Below are 27,127 nucleotides of genomic sequence, written 5' to 3'. Positions count from 1 at the left end.
TTATGAACAGGTTGAAAAGCACCAGTCCCAGGACAGATCCTTGGGGCACACCGCTTTTCACCTCTCTCCATTGTGAAAATTGTCCATGGACACCCACTCTCTGTCTCCTAGTCCTCAACCAGTTCCTAATCCAGGAGAGGACCTGCCCTCTAATTCTCTGACTGTGGAGTTTTTCAGTAGCCTTTGGTGAGGGACCGTGTCAAATGCCTTCTGAATGTCTATGGTTCTTCTGCATCCACATGCCTGGTGACCTTTTCAAAGAATTCTAAAAGGTTTGTTAGGCAAGACTTACCCTTACAGAATCCATGCTGATTCTACCTCATCAAGGCTTGTTAGTCTATGTGTTTTGAGATTCTATCTTTGATGAGGCATTCCACCAACTTACCAGGAATAGATGTTAGGCTGACTGGCCTATAGTTTCCCGGGTCCCCTCTCCTTTCCTTTTTAAAGATCGTGTGACATTTGCTGTCCTCCAATCCTCTGGCACTGTGGCCATTTTAAGGGACAAGTTGCATATTTTAGTCAAGAGATCAGCAACTTACTCTTGGGTGGATGCCATCTGGGCCCAGTGACTTACTGATTTTTAATTTGTCAATTAGGTCTGAAACATCTTCTCCTTTCACCTCTATTTGACTTAATTCCTTGGTCAGGAAGGGCCGTTCGGGCAGCGGTATCTGCCCAAGGTCTTCTGCCGTGAAGACAGATGCAGAGAACTCATTTAATTTCTCTGCCAGCTCTAAGTCTCCTTTTATCTGCCCTTTCCCTCCTACACCATCGAGAGGGCCAACTGCTTCTCTGGCAGGTTTCCTGCTTCTAACGTACTTGAAGAAGCTTTTAGTATTCCCCTTAACGTTGCTAGCCTTGTGTTCCTCATAGTCTCTCTTGGCCTCCTGTATCACCTTCTTACATTTTTTTTGCCACTGCTTATGTTCCCAAGACCTGAAAAGTGAACTAACCTTCCTGCCTTTGAATGAAGTTTGCAAGATTTGCATTAAATGTTGTTTCTATGAATACACAATATCTAGTTATATACTATATCTGAGTTTAACTACCAATTAACACAACATTGCTATTTAACATCAGTAATATTCCAAATCAATCTTATGTTCAAGGCTATATTAACATTGCTATTAAATTCAGAAAACCACTATGCTATCTGCATAAATAAGGCTGATCTTAATTTTTCAAGCGGCAAGTAATGCTTGCTTATTTAAAATATTCATACCCTGCCTCCTCCGCCCCCCCCCCCATTAACAGGACACCCAGGGCAACTTAACACTATTAATTAAAATATATTTTAAAGGCAACACACAGTAGTTCACATACAATATCATTAAATGCAAAAACAATGCATAAACAGCAGCTGCAGCAGCACTAAAAACTTGCAAAAACAAAGAGAGCATCCCATAATTTCCCAATTAAGCAACCTGTAACAAAAGACCAAACATGAGACCAACATGACCAAACCAAAAATGAGAACTAAAACTAAGGCAGTAAGGCAAACTGAAAAAGAAAGGTTTTTAACCCTCTCCAGAAGGCTGCCAGAAAGGGCACAGTTCACAATTCAACAGAAGGGGAGTTCCATAATATTGGCACTGCAACAGAGAAAGCCCTACCTCTCACTGCCATCAACCGTGATCAAGACTCACTAACTTAAGTACAGATGCAGCTGATACATCAGCCTTAACTGGGCAAAGGTCCTCTACCCACTGCCACCGCCAAGTTGGCCCAGAAACAGTGAAGAATCCAGAAGGACCCCCAAGCTACAAACCTGCTTATATACTAAAGATGCACATCTGTTTCAAGAAACTAACCTTGAAAAATGTGGTAACTTAATGTTAATCTTTTCTTTAAATGAAAAATGAAAAAAATGAAGTCACAGATAAGGCTATAGAGAGCTGGCAAAGAGATGGGCAGCCCAATCCTATAGTGGATAATGGCTTGATAGGATTGGCCCATTAAATATAGTCATAAATTGGGTTACTGTTTACAAGACCGGGCCCAATCCTATCCAATTTTCCAGTGCCGGGGCAGTTGTGCCAATGAGAAGTGCACTGCATCCTGTGGTGGGGAGGCAGTCACAGGGGTTTCCTCAAGGTTCCTCAAACATTTGTTCCCTTACCTTGGGGCTGCAATGTGGCTGCACCAGTGCTGGAAAATTGGATAGGATTAAAGATTAAGAATACTTAATAAACTGTCAACTATGTTTTTTAATCCATTAAGCTCCATAGATGAATTTGCCTCATATGCCCAAGAAAAGTTTCAGGAGGTCAGACTAAATTTTGAATTTCTCTCCCTAGTAGGACAGAAGTCCAGAAGCACTCCCTTTCTCGGGTGTGCTTCTGCAGGTTTTAGGAATAGCGCTCTTCAGGTCCCTTGGAAAACCAAGCACAGATGGGGAAGAGGTGCCCTTCGCATGAGATGCAATGCTAGGCAGCACATTCCCACACTTTCAAGGCATACATTTCCTTTCATTACACATTTTCTTTTACAATGTACAGGTCCAACCTTGTTATAAACGGATTTTTGATACACATATTTGACTCAGTGTGAATGGCCACTGCAAATGAGAAGGAATGTGCTGATTCCTGGAGAAGGGGAAAAATGCATCCCTTTAAAATCAAAGTTTAAAAAAATGCTTTTCTTACTGTTGTAGAGAGACAGTCATGCAAGCAATTACAGGTATAACCTAATTATCCGTGGATTTTTCTATCTCAACAGTAAGAGATAGAAATGAGATAGAAATATACTTAAGCTATTGTTAATAAGCTATTGCTAAGCTATAAGCTATTGCTTATTAACAAATTCATGGATTTACAATTTCTGTCAAGCCGCAAGAACTTTCTGATGCTAACCTGGCCCATAAACACTTTAAAGTATAAGTCATCACATAAACAAATGCTTAAAGACTTACACTAACTTTGAAGTTTTGTAAAGAGCCATCCAGAAAGTGGACGATGCAAGTAATCTCAGATCGAGTTCGTTCTTTTGGTAGTTCTGATGTTCGAATGTTATTTATTCTCCCACCTAGTGCTCGTAATCGAGAGTTCATAACTATTGTTGAACAACCTACAAGGAAAGCAGAATGGTAAAGTATAGTTTATCTCATACATCAAAGATGATATGCTGCCAATATTCAAGCTTTTATGGAAAATTTGTCATACAAGCGAAAGAAAGGCAAATGGAAAATTACTGGGACTCAGGAGACTAACAACACAGTCCTACCTGGCAGCTGCACCACCAGAACGCATGTTCCAGCGGTGCAGCATGCTTTCAATGCACTGTGCTACAGAGTGCAGCCTGGACACTGCCACAAATGATAAGCAGCGGCAGCCATGGGAGCCCCAGCATTGGGAACCAGACCAGGGATGGGGGGTGTTGAGGGCGAAAAGGGGGCTGTTATGAGCTGCAGCAGTTCCACTGATCACTCTTCCTGACCTCTATCCACCTAGTGAATCCACTCAAACTTGTGCCAGCAAAATCACTGGCGCAGGTCAAAATAGATTCATCAAGGCAGCAGAATCTTACTCCAGGGCAAGAGAATAAATGTTTCCTTACCTGGAGTTGATTTCTGGGACTTCCCAACCCCCCATCCTGTAGGATGCAGTTGCTTGATAGTAGCACAGCTGCATCAGCAGGGTAGGATTTCAATATGATTGGGCCAGTAGTTATTTTTTAAATAAACTGATTCAGAACCACATAGGATAAATACTTTAGAAGCCATCAAAACACAAAACAAAACTTGAATTCAATACATAATTTAAAAAAAAAACAGGATACAAACAAATATTCAGGAGCATTTATTACAATATAGTTTTATTTATATATCTTTCAGTATGAACCTCAGTTATTACAACTGGACTTTACAATCAGATCAAACACTTGTAACAGAAGAAATGAAGTTCCTAATACAGAATTGTCTCCTATTGCCGGATCCAGCAGTGCAGCCAGCCATGCTACAGGGTGATGATTTAACTTTCTGCACACGCTCAAGAGCTATGTTCCCAGGTGAGGTTAACCTGTGTTAGGGTGGGAACTTAGGGCCCAATCCTAAGCTTTGCATGCTGGCTCTCCACCGGTGCACACTGTCACCAATGTGCCGTAAGGCACGTTTGTGGACCCTAGCAACAGTGGAGCACTGGAGCTTTGCACAGACTGCTGAGCAGTGGAGAGGTAGGAGGGGGCACGGGGGGGACGGGGAGGAGGCATTCCAGGGAGGGGGGAGGCAGAGGGAAGGAAGGGAGAGGGCGGGGAGGAGGCGTTCCGTGGAGGTGGGAGGCAAGACTTGTGGAGCTTGGGCTGTTAGTTGTATTGTTTTCTGTTCTGCATTTTGTATACTTACCATAACAGTATTGTGAGTTTTTGGTTATTTTATGCTTTTATCCTTTAATACAATTTAAACTTTACAGCAGTGTGTGATTCTTGGATGGGGGAAGCCCAGTACAAATAAACCAAGTTTGGACCACAAAGGCACACTACTTTGCCACTACTTTGCCAGTACAGCACTCACATGGGGAGGAGTTCTAGGCTTGAGGATTTGTGCCTCTTCTGGGTGGGACGTGTAAAGGTCTAACTTTTGTCCCACAGAAGGCCTGGATGCAGCGTCAGTGGAGTGGTGAAAGCCTCCCTGCCAGCGCTGCTTACTGTCCGGGTTTCACAATGTGCCTTATGGCACATTTGCAACACCCTGTGCTGGCGAAGAGACCACTGTGCCTGCAGATCACTGAGCTTGGACTGTGCTGTCAGTCATGTGAATGCTGCTGATTATTTCCTATAAAAATTGAGTCCCTCTCTGTCCTGATAAGAAGTATATTACCTGGGCATGAACTGCCTATTAGATTATTTTCACCTTGGTTTCTCGCTTTTTTTTTTTTTTTTTTTTACTAACACACATACAAATGTGATAGCAGTTTCTCTAATATTTCAGCATGATTCAGAGACTTGAACAACCACTTCTGAAACAGAATCGTGCTCCTACTTCAAAGACAAATTCAGTGGAAGAACACAAATTGAGAAGAATTGTCAATTCAGCATCTTCATCCTTAAAAGAGAAGAAATTATGGCTTCTTTCCAGGAAAATGTTTGATCCCTGCTTTGGATTTGGGAGTTCCTAAACATTCAACTCCCAAGAAGAGAGATTGTATCCAAAGCTGTAAAATATGGCATTCTGAGCCCAGAATTAAACTCCAGGATTCAGTCACCAGGGCACAACCGTAGAATAAGCAAAACTTGCCTATCAGTGAGTATTTATGTTCCCCAAAATACTGTGCAAATTACATACTGCATTAAGGATCTGCAATATGTTTACAAGGAGGGACCTTCCTTCTCTAAGTGCTTTTATAAAGGCAAAGTCTATCCCCAATTTAATCTGATACGCAATGCTACACAAAGACTCTCTTACTTAAACATTTGGATCAGAAAACACTACTTCTAAATATAGTTGTCCATCATATTTAAAATTACATTCCATACAATGACTTCCAATTCATCTGTTTCCTTAAGAGAAATATTCAGGAATTCAATTGCTTCCTTAAGAAACTGCTGGCACTTGAAGAACAAAGTCATTGTATGCATAAACAAACACAAGGCCTCACAAAGCAGAACAGCATCTTAGATGTTTTACTGCACGGTTTCTCAAACTGTGGGTTAGGACCCACTAGATGGGTCACAAGTCAATTTCAGGTGAGTCCTCATTCATTTCAATATTTTATTTTTAGTTTATTTGACTTGATGCCAACATGTTATGTAACTGCATTTGGGGAGATCTGTACTTTTCAGGCTACAATGTATATGCTTTTAACAATGATAGTCAATTGTGCTTACTCCAGGATAAGTATGGACAGGATTGCAGCCTAGTACCACTAAAATTTTTCCTTCCTGATGATGTCACTACTGGCCATGATATCACTTCCGATGTGTCCTGACAGATTATCATTCTAAAAAGTGGGTCCTGAACTAAAGTTTATTATTATTATTATTATTTCCATGATCAATTATGACAATAATATGCAAAATAGGCATATTTTGACTATCTAGCAAAATCTTTGTTCGTGCATATGATTCAAAGAAACAGACTTTATTGTTCTTTTATCACCTGAGAGGCTATAGTGGGTATTGAGCAATGGGATGGGAGGAGAAACAGGGCCTTCTTGGTGGTGGTGGCGGCCCACCTGAGGAACTCCTTCCCACTGGAACTTAAAACTGCTTGGAAACCTTTGGGTAGGGCCTTGAATTTACACTGAACCCACTATTCAACAGAGTAATAGGAAGGAAGAAGTCCCAAACTTATCCAACTTTTCAGTATTGGTGCAGCCTCAATGCAAGAGACTAAATGTCACCTTGTGAAGGCCTTCAAGACTGCCCCCCCCCCAATCGTGGAATGTAGCACATGCCCTGTTGGCAAGGCTGCATTAGCACTGGAAAGTTGGATAGGACTGGGCTTAAAGTGTGTCCATAACATACACATCTATAAGGGGCAGAAGAGGCCAAAAATGGAAGGGAGGGAGTATTTTCCTGAAGTGTAAATCTCTAAGGAAAAGACAGATGATGGAAGATTAAAACCACATATTCAGTTGAACAGATTTAAATGAGCTCTCTGCTGACAAAAAAATGCAATGTTTTAATGTTGCAAATTCGCCTTCCTGCATGGCCCTCAATGGGGCCCTCAATTAAAAAATACAACCTGCATTTTACACACATGCATGTGTGCACACATGCACATTCTCTGACTCTCTCCTCCTCCTCCCTCCCTACCTAAATAGCAGGAGAGAGGCTTTATGTGCACATGTGAAAAACTTCAGTAGCACATATGAAACAGCATATTAAGTCCCCAAAGTAGATCTTAAATGTGTTTTATGCATAATCTTAAAAGGGAGTTGATGTAATATACGCCAAGTAAATTCCATCCAAAGCCTTAGAATTACCACAAAGAAAGTCCTGCTCCTATTTATTATTGATCTTACATCTATTAGACTCCATGGCTCAAGAAGGAGTTTCACTTCTTGACCCCCCCCCCCCATTCCTCTATTGATCGCCTGACCTGTCAAAAGCAGCCAAAAGTACAACTTCAAAGAACCGGATCAAATGCTTCTCATAAGCACAAAGTGTGGTTCCCAAATGTGATATAAGACACCAGACTGGTAATAGTGGCATAAGGAATTCAGCATTAATCTTCTGAAGGACAGATATAGAAAATATACTATTTCCATCAGTTGTTTCTAGCCATTGATAGGAAATTGTCTATGGTATGGCATGATATTGCATGATTAACTATAGTAATAGTAATACTGTAACAGCAAATATCATTGCACTTATCTAATCTTAACAGGGACAAAACACGAGAATAATACTATCTCACAGGGACACTATAAAGATTGCTGAATAATGCATGCTTTGAGCACTCAAAGAGCACTATATAGATACTAGATGGTCTTTAACAACACTGAATTTCTGTCTTATTTTTTTAAATCAGGCAGACCATCTAAGCTATAGTTCATTCTCAATAAATATTGTCATGAATTATACATTATGCCTATACATTATACTATGTATGACAGACTCTTATCCACTATCATTACTCATTTTTATTTGCTTCAAAAATATAAGCAATTCATGGCTTTGAAAGTAGACATTATAATAAAAGACTATAATCACTAAAGAGACTATTGAAAGCAATCAACTACAACATTGTAGTTTTCCTGTTATAGCTTTTGAGTTTCTTATTAGCAGATAAATATTTTATCTGCTTCCTCCATATGTCATTTCTGCTTGCTGAAGCAACTGATTCCAGAAGAATGTGGGCACTATGTCAAATTGACAAGATCTGTACTGAAAGACTACAACAAAGCAAGAATTCTTCAGTGGGAAGGTACAGATTATTTCCTACCTTCCAAGTGTTCCGGAGCTTCAAAAGGCACTTGTCCTGAACTACAGATTTAGTGGAAGTATATGCTCATGGGGAAAAAGTGAAAATATGGTAAAGTATCCATTTTGGAGAGCCAATTGTATATAGAGTGGACTCCCCCCACCAAGACACATACTTTAGGATGGTAATCCATTCCACAGGCACCACTGAATTGGGAAAATATTGTAAAGTGAACCCAATAATGCAGTGGTTCCCAAACGTTTTAGCATTGGGACCCACTTTTTTAAAAAACAATCTTTTGGGACACACCTAAGACCAGAAGTGAAGTCATTATGAAGGAAGTGATGCATTAAGCTGGTGATTACTAGAAATAAGTACTTTGTTCTCATCTAGGAACTCATTAACTGCAAATGACAGAAGAAAAAATATGGAAATCTTGATCCACCTCTGTGTGTGCATGCACACATTCATGAACCTTCCCCTTTTCCCTGGTTGCTGCTAGGAATTTCTCCTTTGCTCTCCCTGTTGGTATGAGCTGCTGGATTCTTGCTTGCTCTACAATGCAAGTTCCCAAGTAGTCCCACCACCACATCACACTAGTCTGCTCTAATCCAGATCAATGTTTCTGGCGAAGATATTGGGAAGAGCAGGTCCTCCCAAAAGGCACTACCTTAGAAAGAGCTAAAACTGCCTCCCACCAATCACCCCCACCCCAAGACCATCTAAACTGCCCAGAAGCAACTACATAAAGTTTCCTCCGAGCCAGATCTGAAAGGTGACATAATAGCAGTGCTGTGTCTGACAGGAGGTCCCAAAGGGCCAGTGCAGGCATTCCTGCACTGGCTCTTCCCCAGCTCTCCCACTAGTTACCAATAGGTGTTCTTGCCCTGCTCTGGCCTGGGAAAGAATGGCCCTGACTCCATCCCCCTCCATGACATTCAGTTTGATTTTTGCATTATTGCCCCTCTCTGGCTGTGGGCAGCACACACAACTTCTGGCTCACACATGCCCTGGCAGTTGCTCACACCCACACAGGTGCCACCTTCACCACACTCCGTGCATCACCTCCATGCATTTTAGGCTACAATCCTATCCATATTTTCGTGGGAGTAAGCTGTACTGACTACAGTGGGATTTACTTCTGACAGGTATAGGATTGTTAAGCTACTGCACATACTACACAAGTAAGGAGACAACTCAAGCAAAAACTTAAACTATGCAAAAGAATCAGAGAAACAGGCTCATCTCAAACACCTGCGAATTTCTTCCCCCTTGAAGTATCAAAAACCACAAGGTCAGGTACTTTCTGAAAAAAACCAAGGCACCAGTTCTTGGACTTGTGCCTTGTAGTTCTTTGCACAAGGCAACATTTTCCATCACACTACTAAGCATTTTTTACAGCACCAGTAGCACATGAGAGCTGCACAGGACCCCAGTGAAGCTTTCCTCCCTGCAGAAAGTTTGCCAGAAGAAAGTATAAACAACTATAGTTTACTTTTGTCAATAACAAAATAATGGTAACATGAATGATATAAAAAAAAATGACTATTTCACAACTGACTGGGAGGTGGAACAGCAGGTGAAGAGTGCCCATGAGGGAAGGGCCTCATAGAGCTCCCACACAACACTATCTGAACAACTTGCACTGGGCAGAAAGTGCACTATTTCTTTGCAGGAGAACTTCCAGGGGTCCCATGGGCAAGGCTCCCTCTTCCTTTTGCCCTTGGGCTGTCCTCATCCTGAGCATGGGGCAGGAAGAACAGAAGCAACCAAACCTTGCACTTCCTTCCAGAGAGTCCACAGCAGCCCTCTCCTCCTGTCTCAGCCACTGGGCCCTGGTAAGGCACCCCAGTGTACAGAGCTCTCTCTGCAAAGGCTGGGGTCAAGAAAGAGAGAGTGGTGCACTGGATGGAGAGGCAACGATTGCCCTCTGCAGTGCCCTCCACTTACTCTCCACCCACAAATGCTCTTGCCAGGCCCGCATAGACTAGGACTCCTTTTGTACCCCTCCTCACCCCCCCCCCCATGTTCTCTCCAGCCCTGCAAAGACTAGGACTCCTTTGCTGCAGGAGAGAAATGGCAGGTGAGAGTTGATGGTGCAGCCATGGATAATCGGAGGTCTGTAGAGACTGGGTCTGAGAAAGAAAGAGGGACGCACCACCAACTCTCACCTACCTGCCTCTCCTCAACCCATTTCCCTCCAGCTCCACAAGGCTAGAGAGAGCGTTTGAGATGGGAGTGAGGGGAGGGCGGTAGCTTGGGCTCGTGACCCACCAAAAAATCAGCTGGCAACCCATTGGTGGGTTAGGACCCACAGTCTGGGAACTGCTACAACAACACATTGTTTTAGGAGAATTCATTGCAAAATCTTGGAAGTTTACATTTTTGCCACAGAACTCCCTACAAGGTGATTTAAAAAGGTACCTACCGCATAATTTAGGGGCCATGGTTATCAGTTTACACAGTGTTGTAATTATAAAACACAAATTACAAAGCTGTATCCTTCCCCCAATACACACAGCCACAGTGTTAAATAATATGCTACCAGTTAAGATGCTACTCTAGAAAACTTGTGTTTCCTTCCCTAGAGACCATGACATTAAAAACACTGCTATTGGCTGAGATTCTACCAAACACTTGCATTCACATCACTGATTGGCTTATCTATCATCCAAAGGTCAAAGGTGGCAAACATCAACCAATTGTAAAGTGAACAACTTACCATATGGTAAAGAGTGTTTTACTAAGGAGAATCCATTGTAAAGTGATTTAACTGTAAACCAAACAGTTCACCGTACAGAAAACTTCTACCAGTTTAGACTAGGATAAAAGGAGACCGAAGTCCACAGTTACTGATATTCCCTTTCCACAGAATCAAATTCTTTACCAAATCAGCAACACACACAGATGGCCTGTTCGAACAGTATACCTACTTCACCTTCTACCCAGGATGACACTGAGAACAGAGCTTGGGCAGATGCTCTCTCAAAGATTCAAAGTTAGCTTGAATCTTCTTGCAAGTGAAAAATACAAGTTCCAAATCTACTTTCATTTCATATAGTATTCATCACATAATGAAGAGTAACATGCTGTTGCATTGAATGCTAAGAGAAGAATGTGCCATGAATAATCTGTTGCAAGCAAAAAGGTAGTTCCAATTCAACCCAAGTCACAAGAGTATAAACTCTATAACACTAGCTCTAAGAAACCTAGTGACTCATAGGGCTTACAGGTTTGCTATCATTTCCAAAAGGTATCCCAAACAGGTCATAAAATGTAGTATGTTTTCTCATACTATAGCTCAGTGCAACTGTGGGTTGCAAGCCAATTTCAAGTGGATCCCCACTGATTTCAATATTTTATTTTTAATATATTAGACTTGATGCTATCATGGTATGTGACTGCATTTGGGGAAATGTTACAGACCTGTACTTTTAATGTTACTATATATAATCTTTTAATAATAATAGTAAATGGAACTTATTCCTGCATAATAGGATTGCAGCCTATTATGCAGGATTGCAGCCTAGGATTGCAGCCTAGGATTGTTAAAAATTTTCCTGCTTGATGATGTCACTTCTGGTCATGACTTCACTTCCAGACAGATTCTCACTCTAAAAAATGGGTTCCGGTGCTAAATGCGTGAGAACCACTGCTACAGCTAGATATATTAGCCCTCTCTCTCTGGTATTCAGTACAATGCCTTCCCTGAATGTTCTGGACAAGGAAGACTAAAAATCCAAGCAGAAGAACCAAGAATTTTACCAGCATTTACATACACATAAATGGCTATGAAAGTAGAGTTACAGTCAGTTCTCAGTATCCGTAGGGGTTAAGTCCCTGGAAACCCCAGCGCATACTGAATCTGCGGGTAGGGAATCATTGATCCTATGGAATAAATGAAGTTAGGAGGAGGGGCAGCTTACCTGCCAGCAGCGGAGACCCTCAAGCAAGGCTATGGAGACTTTCAAAATAGCATCTGTGACTAGCGTGGACTGCTTTAAAACAGCTGTGGGAAGCTTCAGAATGCCAGCAAATAGCTATTTTTAAAGGGCTAGTCGCAGGCACCATTTTGAAGGTCTCTGATGCCTTGCTGAGGGTCTCCATTGGCTTCCTGGTGTCACAGATTGGTCAGGATGGCTGGGGATGGTCCGGAAACCACAGAGAGCCAAGAACAAGTAGTTGGCAACCTTCAATCTCGAAAGACTATGGTATCGCGCTCTGAAAGGTGGTTCTGGAACAGCGTCTAGTGTGGCTGAAAAGGCCGATTCGGGAGTGACAATCCCTTCCACACTGGGAGCAAGTGCAGTCTGTCCCTGGTCTGTCTCCCTGGCTATGGGCCTTCCTTCTTTGCCTCTTAGCCTCAGACTGTTGGCCAAGTGTCTCTTCAAACTGGGAAAGGCTATGTTGCACAGCCTGCTTCCAAGCGGGCCGCTCAGAGGCCAGGGTTTCCCACTTGTTGAGGTCCACTCCTAAGGCCTTCAGATCCCTCTTGCAGATGTCCTTGTATCGCAGCTGTGGTCTACCTGTAGGGCGCTTTCCTTGCATGATTTCTTCACAGGGGAGATCCTTTGGGATCCGGCCATCATCCATTCTCACGACATGACCGAGCCAACGCAGGCGTCTCTGTTTCAGTAGTGCATACATGCTAGGGATTCCAGCACGTTCCAGGACTGTGTTGTTTGGAACTTTGTCCTGCCAGGTGATGCCGAGAATACGTCGGAGGCAGCGCATGTGGAAAGCATTCAGTTTCCTCTCCTGTTGTGAGTGAAGAGTCCATGACTCGCTGCAGTACAGAAGTGTACTCAGGACACAAGCTCTATAGACCTGGATCTTGGTATGTTCCGTCAGCTTCTTGTTGGACCAGACTCTCTTTGTGAGTCTGGAAAACGTGGTAGCTGCTTTACCGATGCGTTTGTTTAGCTCGGTATCGAGAGAAAGAGTGTCGGAGATCGTTGAGCCAAGGTACACAAAGTCATGGACAACCTCCAGTTCATGTGCAGAGATTTTAATGCAGGGAGGTGAGTCCACATCCTGAACCATGACCTGTGTTTTCTTCAGGCTGATTGTCAGTCCAAAATCTTGACAGGCCTTGCTAAAACGATCCATGAGCTGCTGAAGATCTTTGGCAGAGTGGGTAGTGATAGCTGCATCGTCGGCAAAGAGGAAGTCACGCAGACATTTCAGCTGGACTTTGGACTTTGCTCTCAGTCTGGAGAGGTTGAAGAGCTTTCCATCTGATCTGGTCCGGAGATAGATGCCTTCTGTTGTAGTTCCAAAGGCCTGCTTCAGCAGGACAGCGAAGAAGATCCCAAACAAGGTTGGTGCAAGAACACAGCCCTGCTTCACGCCGCTTCGGATGTCAAAGGGGTCTGATGTGGAGCCATCAAAGACAACAGTGCCCTTCATGTCCTTGTGGAAGGATCTGATGATGCTGAGGAGCCTGGGTGGACATCCAATCTTGGGGAGAATCTTGAAGAGGCCATCCCTGCTGACCAGGTCGAAAGCCTTCGTGAGATCTATGAAGGCTATAAAGAGTGGCTGTCGTTGTTCCCTGCATTTCTCCTGCAGTTGTCTAAGGGAGAATACCATATCAGTGGTGGACCTGTTGGCTTGGAATCCGCACTGTGATTCTGGATAAACGCTCTCTGCAAGTACTTGGAGCCTCTTTAGTGCAACTCGGGCAAACAACTTTCCTACAACGCTAAGGACAGAGATGCCGCGGTAGTTGTTGCAGTCACCCCTGTCGCCTTTGTTCTTGTACAGCATGATGATGTTTGCATCCCTCATGTCTTGAGGTACTCCACCTTCTCTTCAGCAGAGACAGAGGATTTCATGCAGCTCAGTGATGATGATCTCTTTGCAGCACTTTAGGACTTCAGCAGGGATGCTGTCTTTCCCAGGTGCCTTGGCAAAGGCAAGGGAGACCAGGGCCACGTGAAGTTCTTCTAGGGTTGGTTCACTGTCAAGCTCCTCCAGCACAGGCAGGCACTCAATGTTGTTCAGCGCTTCTTCGGTGACTACATTTTCTCTGGAATATAGCTCAGAGTAGTGCTGCACCCAGCGTTCCATCTGCTGCGCCCGATCCTGGATGATCTCGCTTGCAGCAGACTTCAGAGGGGCAATTTTCTTCTGTGTTGGACCTAGGGCCTGCTTGATACCATCATACATCCCCTTGATGTTGCCCGTGTCAGCTGCTATCTGTATCTGGGAACAGAGCTGGAGCCAGTAGTCGTTAGCACATCTCCTGGCAGTCTGCTGGACTTTGCTGCGAGCAGCTCGGAGGACCTGCAGGTTGCGCTCACTGGGACAGGCCTTGTATGCTGCTTGAGCTCTCCTCTTTTCCTCAATGACTGGTGTCAACTCCTCAGAGTGGGCTTCAAACCAGTCTGCCGTCTTGTTGGTCTTCTTGCCAAATATGGATAAGGCGTTGCTGTAAACGGCATTCTTGAAATGTTCCCATCTGTTGGATGCATTTGCATCGACCGGGCCTGGAAGAGATTCCTCAAGCGCTCATGCAAATTCCTCCACTTTTCTCTGATCCCGGGTCTTGCTCGTATCAATGCGATCAATGGGCACCTGGAACGTAAGGACAATGACACCTGGCTTCTCTAATGACCTGCAAGCAATAGACGATGCATGCAAAACAGCTGTCATCAACATGGAGCTGAGCAGAATGCAGATGGACATCGTCGCCTTTCAAGAGACTAGGCTGCCAGATTCCGGATCTGTCAAGGAGCGAAATTTCTCGTTTTTCTGGCAGGGAAAACCACCAAACGAAACCAGGGAACATGGTGTTGGCTTTGCGGTCAGAAATACCCTGCTGAAATCCATCATCCCACCTACTGTGGGAAGTGAAAGAATTTTGTCCCTGCAGCTCCAGTCATCAGCAGGACCTGTCACTCTCATCAGTGCTTATGCATCAACTCTGTCGTCTCCAGCAGAAGCCAAAGACAAATTTTATGATGACCTGGCCACCACTATCAAGAAGATCCCTGTAAAAGAGCCACTGTTCATCCTCAGCGACTTCAATGCTAGAGTTGGTGCTGATAACAGTTCGTGGCCCACTTGCTTAGGTCAGTTCGGCACTGGGAAGATGAACGAAAATGGCCAACGCCTGCTAGAGTTTTGCTGTCATCACGGTCTCTGTGTCAGCAACACGTTCTTCAACACGAAGCCCCAACATAGAGTCTCTCGGAGACACCCAAGATCAAAGCACTGGCACCAGCTCGACCAGACGCTCCAGCCTTCCCAGCATCAAGATCACACGCAGCTAGCAGGGTGCTGCCTGCGACACCGACCACTCGCTGGTGTGCAGCAGAGTGAAACTGCAAACAAAGCGACTGTACCACACAAAAAAGGAAGGAAGACCTCACCAAGAACAACACTCTGCAAATACCAAGAGATAAGCAAATTTGCAGGTAGCAAATCCATGTGTAGAGAGAGTTGTGACTGTATGTACAAAAACAGAACACAAGTATGGGCATGCTAAAGTGACATAATAAAAAGTGGACATGATGCTTGTATTCAAATAGTTTTATTTTGATGAAATAGAGGGCAATTAGAATGCTTAGAAGTGTACAATAATGTTAGTATGTTAACAGCAGAAGAATAAGTAACAGAAAAAAAACAATTTGGTATTTAAGCAAGAACTAAATAATGTGCAGCTTCTCTTATAAGCAACACTGTAAGTACTAAAAGTCACCTTTCACTTACTCTTTTTAAAAACCCACATTTTAAGCATTAAATTTAATCTTCTATTTAAGATAGGAGGCTCAAAAAGTTTAGAAATAAATACGGAGTAATGTAATGTAGCTAGTTTTTCTTCATACAAGCTATTATCTGCTGTCAACATGCACGTTGGCTTTTTATTGCCTTTGAGCAATATGGATGAACCAGTAATACCAGCTTACATTTCCTGTGATTAAGGGTTCACGCCTCCTTCAGAATTCATGCCAATTCATATAAAGTTAGGTCTCATCCCTGCCTTGTAGACAGAAAGCCAATATAAAACACTGTGCTCTAAAAAACAATGTGGGTTGCCTGAGAAGATTTTAAAATTATAACATAAAAACATAGATTTCCTGTTCACTCAGAAATGTTGATCTGTATATTTACATAATCTAACCACACCTCTGAGGCAGTAATGACTACTGAAGTCAAGGAAGCTTTAAAATTGGGTCTTATCCTAAAGTCTTTCTTCTCCAGATCTTACAGGCAAGTACTTCTAAATATGGAGAAAGTGTTTCCCTGCCTGATCAGGTTAGAGTAGTGCTTCCCAAACTTTTTTGCACCAGGACCCACTTTTTAAAATGACAATCTATCATGACCCACATAGTTTTACTAGATCAAAAAAAAAAGAGAGAGAGATCTAAAAATAAATACTTGTACTTATTATTAATTTTAAAAAAACCATTAACATTAATAATAATAAGGGTTCTGTTCTCGCAAGGTTGCTAGAGCCCTTACATATATAGTATGTGTATGTAGACATTTGCTAGATTATTCCTAATAACTGAGCAAGGACTGTTCCAGGGTACCCAGAAGGCTGAACTGGAGAACAAGATGTGCAGTTAGGAACTTCCAGGTCAGACAACAGGCTGAAACTGAGTTCACACATGATCTATGATATGCCAATTACTACAAAAAAAATAGGAAAATGTGACATTTTAACTTGGAGGTATGAAGATTACTTTCATATCACAGGTTAGCATTTCAGCCATGAGAGCAATCTCTCCAGCTGGATCTCCTCCTGCTGCAATTTTCTTCTGCAAACTGGGCAAGGATGCTTGCAAATTTTTTTCAAATATTTCTGAAACTTTTCACAACCCACCAAAAATCAGCTCATGGCCCACTGGTGGATCCCGACCCATAGTTTGGGAAACTGGAGCGATGCTTATCAAAACACCATCGGACTGGTGCTAGGAACTATCATTTCAGAGAGACTTTCAGAAGAAGACTTGGAAATTGATTTGTGGAGACTAAGTAAGAGTATTGTTAATATATTTGAATGTTTTCCGAACACAGCTTTCATTTTCAATTTATAAAACATCCTCCCAGCTGGTTGACAGATTAATTACAACAAATACAGAAGGCGATTAGCCAAGAATATCTATAGAAGGCAAAATCTTTAAGTGAATTCACGTCAGTCAGTGGCTTTACTAGCACAAAATAAATTAGTTAAATATTGTCAACATATCCAACACAGTATTTAAAAAAAATGTGTTCTAATTGCGCTCCTTTCTTTCTGTTTCAAACACACATTATACTTAGATGAGTGAAATTCTACTGAGATAAGGGGCAGATTGCAAGCATAGCAACTATTCCATTTAGGTAGGAAAGGAATAAAGTGTCTAATGGTAAGGAGTGTTTCTGACAAAAAGTAGCTGTAGTTTTCTGCTAGGCAAATGTCTTAAAAGTTGCAAAAATGAACATTATCGCTCATTTCATTCGCCCTGCCCTTCTAAGCCAAGGAACTCCAAAGAGCATTTTATCTTCACAGTAACCCTGTGAAAGAGATTAGTCTGAGAAATGGCACCTTGCCAAAGCTTCCCAATGAGCTCTGCATGGATTGGGACGTGAGTTTTCCACATCTAAACACAACACTCTAGTTCAGGGGTGTCAAACTCATTTTATACAGTGGACCAAACAGCTTTCACGGTGCCTACTGAGGGCTGCAAAATCACACCATTAAGAAGGAAGTGGTGTCATTAAGCAGACAACGGTCAGAAATCACTTTGTTCTCACAGAAATTCATTAGTTGCAAATGACAGAAAAGAAAATGTGCAAATCTTGATCATATTTTCAAGACATAGAAGAGCCCAAATATCACAGGCCACCCTTTCAGCAGTGTAGCTTCTATCACAGGATCACTTCACAGCTCAGCAGCTGAAAGGTGGTCTGCGAAGTGATACTTTGGCAGAAGCAGTGCTGCTGAAAAGGCAGTCCATGTGATAATGGGGCTCCTCCAGCATCTCCTCTCACCCCTCTTAGTCCACCCCTTACCCTGTAGTGATCTTTGCCTTCTTCCATCTCTCCCTCACTTAGCCTTACAGCTCTGAGACAGTGCTGGAAGAGATAGTTAAGGTGCATATGGGAGTTGTAGGCTTTGTGAGGAGTACAGTGCTGCACTCCCATAGCACTCCTATAGCAGCAGCCCTCATACACACTACAATTCTTTCACTTCTCTTAAGTGCCTTCACTTCTCTTCCTGTTAGGAGAAGCTAAAATGGCTACCTTTTTTGTTGCTGCCTTTGAATAATTAGTGGTAAGTAAAATTACTCCTTCCCTTCCCCGTCTGCGATCTGCTTCTCAGCCCAGTGTCACCCCATCTCACCAAGCATCTCACCTACTTATACACGAGTATATACAGTAGGTTATACAGTAAAACCTGCACCATTAGTATCTGCAGAGAAACTTCGCTGCCCCCCCCCTGAATGTTAGAAGTGCAAGGTTAGTGTGTATTGCCAGAACACTGAATGTTTACTCAAAAGCAAGAAATGCAAATGTGATGAAATCCTTCCTCCAACAGTTAATAACCAAATGTGTGTACTTCATATCTTCAAATTTACTTTGACCACTGATTTCCAAACATGACTCAAGAGCCCATCGCAACCATGTTATAAAAAGTTTTACCATTCTTAAGAATATAAATTGAGAAAGAGGAAAAACTATTTTTAAATGTATGAAAGAACAGAAATACTGACAATGTTAATACCATGACCCCAACCGAGTCTCAAAAAGAATATCAGAACATATTCTAATTTGCAATGTAAAAGTAAGCATAAGGGAAAAACAGATTGGTATTTGCAGACTTTTTAGAATTTTCATGACTATATTCACACATTCCTTGGAAGCTATTGTCATGTCTATTGCTTTGTAAGTTACACGAAAACAACTGTTAACAAACTGTTAAATGTTATAAAAACGATCCAATTAATTTTGCAGTTTGAGTCCGATTGCTAGATTGGTATGATTTCACCGTGAGACTTGTTAAATCAGATGTACAAAAATATAAAATAATGCTCTGCATGTTAATGAAAGTCAATATTAAAAGCTCTAAATTTTATGCTGAAATATGTCAACTGTCATAATTTAAATCATGTCTAAAAACAAGTGTTTCAGCTATGGGTAATTATGAATGTAATTACAAACTGCCTGACAAATACTTCAGAATTTGCACAAGGAGCAACAGTGGCATCAGTAAAATAAGAGAAAAAAAGCCCAACTGACAATTTAAAAAATGTTAACACTTTGAATAAGAAATGTTTTAAATCCAGACTAGCCCAATTAATATTTATGACTATTTTTTTTTTTTTGGGGGGGGGGGGGATTCCTATAAGACTAAGGGCCCAATCCTATCCAACTTTCCACTGCTGATGCAGCCATCATTGATAATCACTGCCATTTAGCTTTCCTTCAGGTGCTCAGGGAAAAGGGAGGAATGAAACCTGGAGAATGATTGATGGATTGTTAGACAGCTGCCCATTCTGGCAATAAAGAGGCTATTTCCCTTTAATTTAAAGGGTGAAAAATCCGTGGTTAATTAGGTTACAACTGTAATCACTTGCATAACTGTCTCTCTACAACAGTAAAAACAGTTTTTTAAACTGTGATTTTAAAGGGAAGGATTTTTTCCCCTTCTCCAGGGAACAGCACATTCCTTCTCATTTGCAGTGGCCATTCACACTGAGTCAAATCCATGTATAAAAAACCTATGTATAACAAGGTTGGACCTGTACTTGTATTTTTGAGTGCTGATAACCAAGAATCATTTACACTCAGCATCTCCTCTCTCCTATTCATGTTGTAATGTTATGATGTTTATAAATCTCTATTGACTCTCTATAAATCTGAGTGTGAAAATGATTGGCAGTGGACAATGCTTGTGTTTGCTTAAAATCCATCTGCGCCCAGTCTCAACCACATGCTCTGCAATGGCTGATTTTAAGCGGGTTCTTAACAGAAGGAAATAGCTGATGTTTCCTCTTTCCTCCTCCTCCTCATTCAGAAATTACACTCCATAGTAAAATGTGAAAAGTAAGTAATTAACATATTGCAATTTGCACTACCTTCCTTTTGAGGCATGCTTTTTAAAAGTACTAAATATTCCCAAAATATAAATCAATGCAGGAAATAAACAAGCTAGCAATCATAGCTACTAATTTTTAAAAATAGAAGTTTTAATAATATTCATTTGAAGCCCTTAACTATGTTTTGTAACACCCAGTTTTGGAAAAACTGCAGCGAGCAGTTCCAGAACGTAAGACTTTTAGGGCCCAATCCTATCTAATTTTCCAGCACTAATGCAGCTGTGCCACTGGGGCATATGCTGCATCCTGCAGTGGGGAATAGTCAGAGAGAGGCCTCCTCAAGGTAAGGGAACATTTATTCACTTATCTTGCGGTTGAATTGATACTGGATAGGATTGGGCCCTTAGTGCATCATCTACCATTACATTTTGTGAACAGTCAATCTGTGACATAGGTAAGAGCAGCTAGAGGCTCTCCTAGATAGAGCCCAGTGGTCTCTGTGAATTCCTGCCTCTCTTCCACATATGACACTGATGCCTACGCTCTAGCTCCGGAGGTTGGATCACAATCTCCCTTTCTGGCCCCCCACTCCTGCATCATTCCCTGGGGGCTGAGGATAAGAACAGGCCCTCAGTTTGGCTGTACTTGTGGCGACGAAAAGGCCACCGGGTAGATGAGACTCGTCAGCCTGGAAAGGCAACTTATCTGAGAGAAGGAAAACTCTGATCCCAAACCTCCACTGCCTTGTGGCTATATCCAGTTATGGAAAAGGCTTTAGGAGTCAACCTCGAGGCAAAATCTGAAGCTGGAGTCCCTGAGGCAGTTCACAGCTGAATATAGTCACAGTCTGGCAACTCCTGCGACACTGCTGGAACCAACCGCACTGGCTTCTGCCTTTCCATTGGACCATTCCAGTGACGTGGAGGGGGGGATTTGCTGCATGAGTAACAGCCTATCCTCCATACCTACTATAACCAGGCTTCGCACACTAGAGAGAACAACTTCGCCATACAGCGTCGGCATAACACGGGAAGCAGCAGTTTACCGGTTATAAGTCTTCACTCGATTCGCATAGAGTGTGACGCCAGGGGCTGCTTCCAACGGTGGGATCTCTTTTCCTCAATGACTAGTGTCAACTCATCAGAGTGGGCTTCAAACCCACTCTGGTCTGCCGTCTTGCTGGTCTTCTTGTTGAATATGGACAAGGCGGTGTTGTAAACAGCATTCTTGAAATGTTCCCATCTACTGGATGCATTTGCATCGGCCAGGCCTGGAAGAGATCTCTTGTTGGAAAAGACGAGAGCTCAAGCAGCATATAAAGCATGTCCCAGAGAGTGCAACCTGCAGGTCCTCCAAGCTGCTCACAGCAAAGTGCAGCAGATTAGAGAGATGTGCCAGGAGATGTGCTAATGACTACTGGCTCCAGCTTTGTTCCCAGATACAGATAGCAGCTGACACAGGCAATATCAAGGGGATGCATGATGGTATCAAGCAGGCCCGAGGTCCAACACAGAAGAGAATTGCCCCTCTGAAGTCTGCCACAGGAGAGGTTATCCAGGACTGGGCGCAGCAGATGAAATGCTGGGTGCAGCACTGCTCTGAGCTGTATTCCAGAGAAAATGTAGTCACCGAAGAAGCGCTGAACAACATTAAGTGCCTGCCTGTGTTGGAGGAGCTTGACAGTGAACCAACCCTAGTAGAACTTAACATGGGCCTGGACTCCCTTGCCTCTGACAAGGCACCTGGGAAACACAGCATCCCTGCTGAAGTCCTAAAGTGCTGCAAAGTTCCAAACAGTCCTGGAACGAGCTTGAATCCCTAGCATGTATACACTGCTGAAACAGAGACACCTGCGTTGGCTTGGTCATGTCGTGAGAATGGACAATGGCCGAATCCCAAAGGATCTCCTCTATTGAAAACTCATGCAGGGAAAGCGCCCTACAGGTAGACCACAGCTGCAATACAAGGATATCTGCAAGAGGGATCTGAAGGCCTTAGGATTGGACCTCAATAGATGGGAAATCTTGGCCTCTGAGTGTCCCACTTGGAGGCAGGCTGTGTAACATGCCCTCTCCCAGTTTGAAGAGACACTTGGCCAACAGACTGAGGCAAAAAGGGAAGGCCCATAGCCAGGGAGACAGACCAGGGACAGACTACACTTGCTCCCAGTGTGGAAGGGATTATCACACCCAAATCGGCCTTTTCAGCCACACTAGATGCTGTTCCAGAACCACCATTCAGAGCACGATACCATAGTCTTTTGAGACTAAAGGTTGCCAACAACATTTGATTCTGCAATTCCTACCAGGAAGCAGGAGGAGCATATAGAAATCAGCATGAAGTCAGATAGCACATGGACTGCAAAAGTCATACACACCTTCAGCCTATTCACATACCATAGAAAACTAAAAAAGAGATTCATCAGTTACTCTCTGTGTGATTCATCAGTTACTCTCTGCACCAGGATGCAGGTCTCTTGTTATCTGGTGTACTCCCTGGGGCATTTGGTGGGCCGCTGTGAGATACAGGATGCTGGACTAGATGGGCCTATGGCCTGATCCAGTGGGGCTGTTCTTATGTTGGAAGTAAGGGAGCAGAAATGAAATGCCAGCAAAACATTAATCCTTGAGTGCCCCAGTTCTCAAGGCAAAGGAATGTGCAGGAGGGTGCAATGCAAATATGTGTACAGGGTGCATGTACATGAGAGAGAGAGAGAGAGAGAGTTGTAATATAAAAAACCCCTCGCCGGATATGTGCCTGTTGACAGACAGGGTATTTGGTAAATAATATCTATAATATTCATTTCATTACTGTAACTGGTTGAATTAAATTGATTAAATGTCTTTTGCTCAATTAAAGAGGTGTAACTGACTAATTAGGCAGGTTAGAACAATAAATAAAAACTTAGTACAACTTGTAGGTACCATTTTAGAAGAGGCATTCCCCTTTTCTCACACACAAGGAGGAATGCCTCATCTCAAAGGAGCAGCCACCTCTGCTCACTTGCCTGCCAACTCCCTCTGGGTTTTGACTCAAAACTGGTACCTACTGAGGCATGAGCATACGAGCGAAGGTTTCTGTTCTTTGGGCAGGAGAGTGAGTGATGGTGATAAGCAATAGCCAGCTCAATCTGGACAATGCAGAGGACTGCACCCATTTCCTTGCAAGCAGTGGCATTACTAGGGGGATGACACACTCAGGGGGTTTAACAGGGCTTAGGAGAGGGGGAAAATGGGGGTAATTTGTACCTGGGCCCAGGGTAAAAGGGGACCCAGGAGCCAAAGGAGGAGGCCCAGAAATTTCCTGGAATCTTATATTTTCCTATCTAATCAGACTTGTTGCCCACATGGGATGCTGGGGACCCTACAACGAGAGTGCCACTGCAGCTACTGGCAAACCATATACAGGTCCAGCCTTCTTACACACGGATTTTTTATACACAGATTTGATGCAACACGAATTGCCCCTGCAAATGAGAAGAAATGTGTTGATCCTTGGAGAAGGGGAAAAATGCACCCCTTTAAAATCACAGCTTTATCTGTGATTAAAGCAGTTAAAAAACTGCTTTTTAGTGTTGTGGAAGGACAGTCATACAAGTGATTACAGGTATAACCTAAGTATCCACAGATTTTTCTATGTCAAAGTTGATGAGAAGGAAAACACTCTTTAATAATGCCAGAGAGGGTAGACAATCTATCAATCATTCTCTCTCCAGGCATAAGGCAAACCCCTCCCTTCCCCCTGAGCATATGAAGGAAGGCTAAATGGCAGCAATTATCACCTCCTTCTTGCTGGAGCTCCCGGGGAGGGATTGCTGCCTCCTAGTGAAGCCTAAGCTCATGGAAAGAGACTAACGGCCTCTGTGTGCATTACAAAGGTCATCAAGGCTGTTTTTAAATCACCAGAGCAAAGAAACTTTGTTTTTTTAAATTGATTTGCTATAGTGCCCTTTCTAATAATGAGACTCAACCTGTATGCTGGGCCAAGGAATGCATATGTGACACTTCTTAACACAGTATCAAATTTGGGAGGAAACAGGCCTGCTACAGTAGTTCTTTGGCTTGTGGATCTGCTTACCATGAAGGAAGAGGTATAGGACCTCAGGGACACAAGCTGTGGGCCTAAAGCTGCTGCAGAAGCAAGCTTTGGTATGCACAGGACACTTTCCATTCTAGTATGAGCTTAAAGACGATGGTGCTAATTTTCTGCAATGATTTTCTATATTTAAAAGATTTGAGAGTAATCTTAGGTGTTTGGTTTTCCTTATTACTGTATCTAGCTGCTGATGCCACATGGGTGGGTAGACCTGGGCTCCAAAGACTTTTCTAGCTGTCTCCCACCTATGCTGTTTTGCCCCTTTGTCCCAATATGCTCACCCGACACCACCCTCCCCCAGTCTGTTTCACCCCTTCCCCTTTGCAAAGGGGCCCAAGAGAAACTTTGTACCCCCTGATAAAATTCCTCTCAGAGGCCCTGGGAGGTAATACTACTACTAGCTAAAATTGTGAAATCTTGGTATTGCCAAATAAAACACTTGTGTTATATATCATATGATGTGTAATTTACTGCACTCTTGACCTAGGAGGAGTTGCAGCTAGCTGCATCAGTGACTCCTCTTCTCCACTCACTCCCCAGCTCTGGGAAGCAAGCAGGAAGAGAAGACAGGAACTGCTGCTACTGCTGTCTTCTCTTCCTGCTTGCTTCCCAGAGCTGGGGAGTGAGTGGGGAAGAGGAGTCACTGATGCAGCTAGCTGCAACTCCTCCTAGGTCAAGAGTTGCCTTCGTCTTGCAGTCAAAAGCCAACTGCCTCTCAGCCTAGCAGCAGCAAGAGTTACCACTACCATCTCCTATTCCCAACTGCTCCCCAGAATCAGTGACATGGCCAGCTGCAACTCCTCCCAAAAAAGAAGCTTCTGCCACCATCTCCTCTTCTCCAGGAGAGTCAAGGGAGGGCAGCAAGCCCAGCTGAGACCAAGTGAGCAGCCAGTGGAGACAGCCCACAGGTGAGGAGCGTGGACAAGGCATCAGTCTCCTGCCTGGAGCGATCACTTCCTCCTGGCACATGGAGGGGCCAGCCCTGGTTCCAGTCACCTCAGAGGCCAGCCCAGCCCTGCTCTTAGGGGCTGGAGAGGGTGCTGTCCTGCACGCCATGCCTGCCCACTGGGGCACTCTCTGCCCCCAGCCACCTCCTTCCACACTCCAGTCCTCTTCTCGTTCTGGGGCAACAGGTGGGAACGAGTCACCGGCAACCCACGCTTTGGCCGGCACCGTTACCAGGAGCAGGCGCGGCCACGGGAACCTGCTGGCTCTCCGGCTTGCACAAGCCATCCGAACGGGAGTGCTCGGCCTCCCCGAGAGGTGCAGACAGAGCTCGCCTCAAGCTCCACCCGAGCGTGCGGGCAGCGGAGTCCTGTCCTCTCCCACTCCCAGCACGTTCGAAGCAGCGAGACGGTGCGGCTCGGAGGCAGAAGCGCGGCGGGGGACCTGCCCTTCCCCTCGCCGGGTCCAGGCTGGCAAGGAGCGGCACGGCGACAAGGCGGGACCCGCAGGTATGGATCTGCTGCAAAGGGGGCCAGAGCGAGGACTGCACAGGTGCCGCTTCCCGTGCACAGGCGGGCTGAGGAGCGGCACTGCGCGGCTGCCCCAGCGCCCCGCCGCCTGCTCAGGTGAGCGAGGCCGTGGCGGGGGAGCAGCCACGCCGCCTCGCTCGCCCTTCCCCTCTGCGACGCAGCGCGCCGCTCGGGGCCAGGCTGGAGGCAACGCCGCCTGCTGCTGGGGCTGAGCCGTGCGGGAGCGGAGCGCGGAAGCAGCAGCGCCGTCTCCGGCGGGGCGGGGCGGCCGGCTGCACCAATCTCCGAAGGGGCGCAGAGCAGGGCAACTCCACGGCGGGTCACCTGCTTCGGAGGGAGGGCCAGCCTCTGCCTCCCCTCGCTCGTCCTCTTCCTGGGGCGGGCTGGGCCCAGCGGCAGAGCAGAGCCAAGCAAACCCTCCCCCGCCGCTCCCACCACGACGGACTTTCCCCTCCGCCCAGAGGCTTCGGCCGTCTCTGGGGCCAAAGCGGCGCGGGCACGCTCTGCGCACGCCCCCCCGGGGTACCTGCCGACTCCTCCGCTGCCGCTGAGCCGAACCCCGACGCAGGTGCCGCGGGCCGTGGCGAGCTGCGGCGTCGGAATCACAGCCGACCAGGAAGCTGCCTGCTACCGCTGCCACCACAAAGCCGTCCCACTTCCAGCACCACCCACCGCCAGCGGCGAGCCTTGGCCGAGCGCCGCCACGCGCCCCCTAGCGAGGCCTTCCCCAGTCGTCGCGCGGCGCGCTTGTCCCCTGCCGGCTCGCGGGCGGCGGGACTGACTCCTGACGGGTGTGCGGCGCCGCGCCCGCCTCCGCCTGCCCCGCTCCTGCGCTCCTTTTCTGGGAGGCAAGCGTCACACAGCTCCGTCCCGTCCACTCTTTCCGGGGAGTAAGCCCCATTGACTCGAATGGGACTTGCTTCTGAGTAGACATGCATGGGTTGGAGACCTGCTGCAGGTAGATGTGTGTGCTCTCTCGTTTGTCCATTGCCCAGGTGGTGAGATGTTTTAGAGAAGATTTCTTAGGAGGCAAGAGCTCTTCAGCACAATCCTGTTTGTGTTGCTCAGCTGTAATCCTCTCTGTTGTCGGGCTTCCTCTTCGGGTGTGGGTGTGTGTGTGTGTGTAGTGCAGTCGTAGGGCCCAATCCTATCCAACCTTCTAGCTCCAGTGTAGCCACAATGCAGCCCTGTGGGAAGAGAATACATGTTCCCATATCTTAAGAAGGCCCCAGTCACTGCCCCTCCACCACAGGATGGAGCATGCACCTCAGTGGCATTGGAACATTAGACAGGATTGGGCCCTTACAACCCAATCCTAGGCATGTCTACTCAGAAGTAAGCCCCACTGAGTTCTGTGTGATCTACTCCCAGGTAAAGGAGGATAGAATTGCAGCCTTATAGTGCACCTATAATACCAGTTCATTTACAAATATACAAGCAGAGAGGCAAGTACCAGGTGACAAGTACCCAGGCTAGCCTAACAGACAGCATGCACTTTGAGGCTCCTCCCCTCACATCTTACCAGCCCACTATAAAACTCAAACCTCTTCCTCCTTAGCTGGATATAAGGTATTACAAGTGCCAAACCATTTACTTCAGTCTCCACCCAAGCAGATAAGGTGTATGTCTAGTAGCTAGTACCTAGTTTGTGTCAGGCATCA

At 44.8% G+C, this 27,127-nt stretch overlaps 1 protein-coding gene across 1 annotated transcript in view; it reads right to left on the bottom strand.

Annotated features, from left to right (window-relative positions):
* The window catches only part of PTPN3 (protein tyrosine phosphatase non-receptor type 3), a 113,024-nt gene extending 86,937 nt beyond the window's left edge, over window positions 1–26,087 (bottom strand). Inside the window, exons 1-2 of the mRNA XM_066627906.1 lie at window positions 25,993–26,087; window positions 2,915–3,069 (exon numbers count right to left, since the gene is read on the bottom strand). Of these exons, the coding sequence (XP_066484003.1) occupies window positions 2,915–3,052 (138 nt within the window). The 5' untranslated portion in view covers window positions 3,053–3,069; window positions 25,993–26,087. The remainder of the gene's footprint in view (window positions 1–2,914; window positions 3,070–25,992) is intronic.
* Window positions 26,088–27,127: the final 1,040 nt, after the last annotated feature.

This window comes from Tiliqua scincoides, chromosome 5 (assembly GCF_035046505.1).
Source record: "Tiliqua scincoides isolate rTilSci1 chromosome 5, rTilSci1.hap2, whole genome shotgun sequence".
NCBI classification, from domain to species: Eukaryota; Metazoa; Chordata; class Lepidosauria; order Squamata; family Scincidae; genus Tiliqua; species Tiliqua scincoides.
The sequence above is the reverse complement of the archived record's forward strand: the minus strand, read 5'-3'. Positions and strand labels throughout refer to the sequence as shown.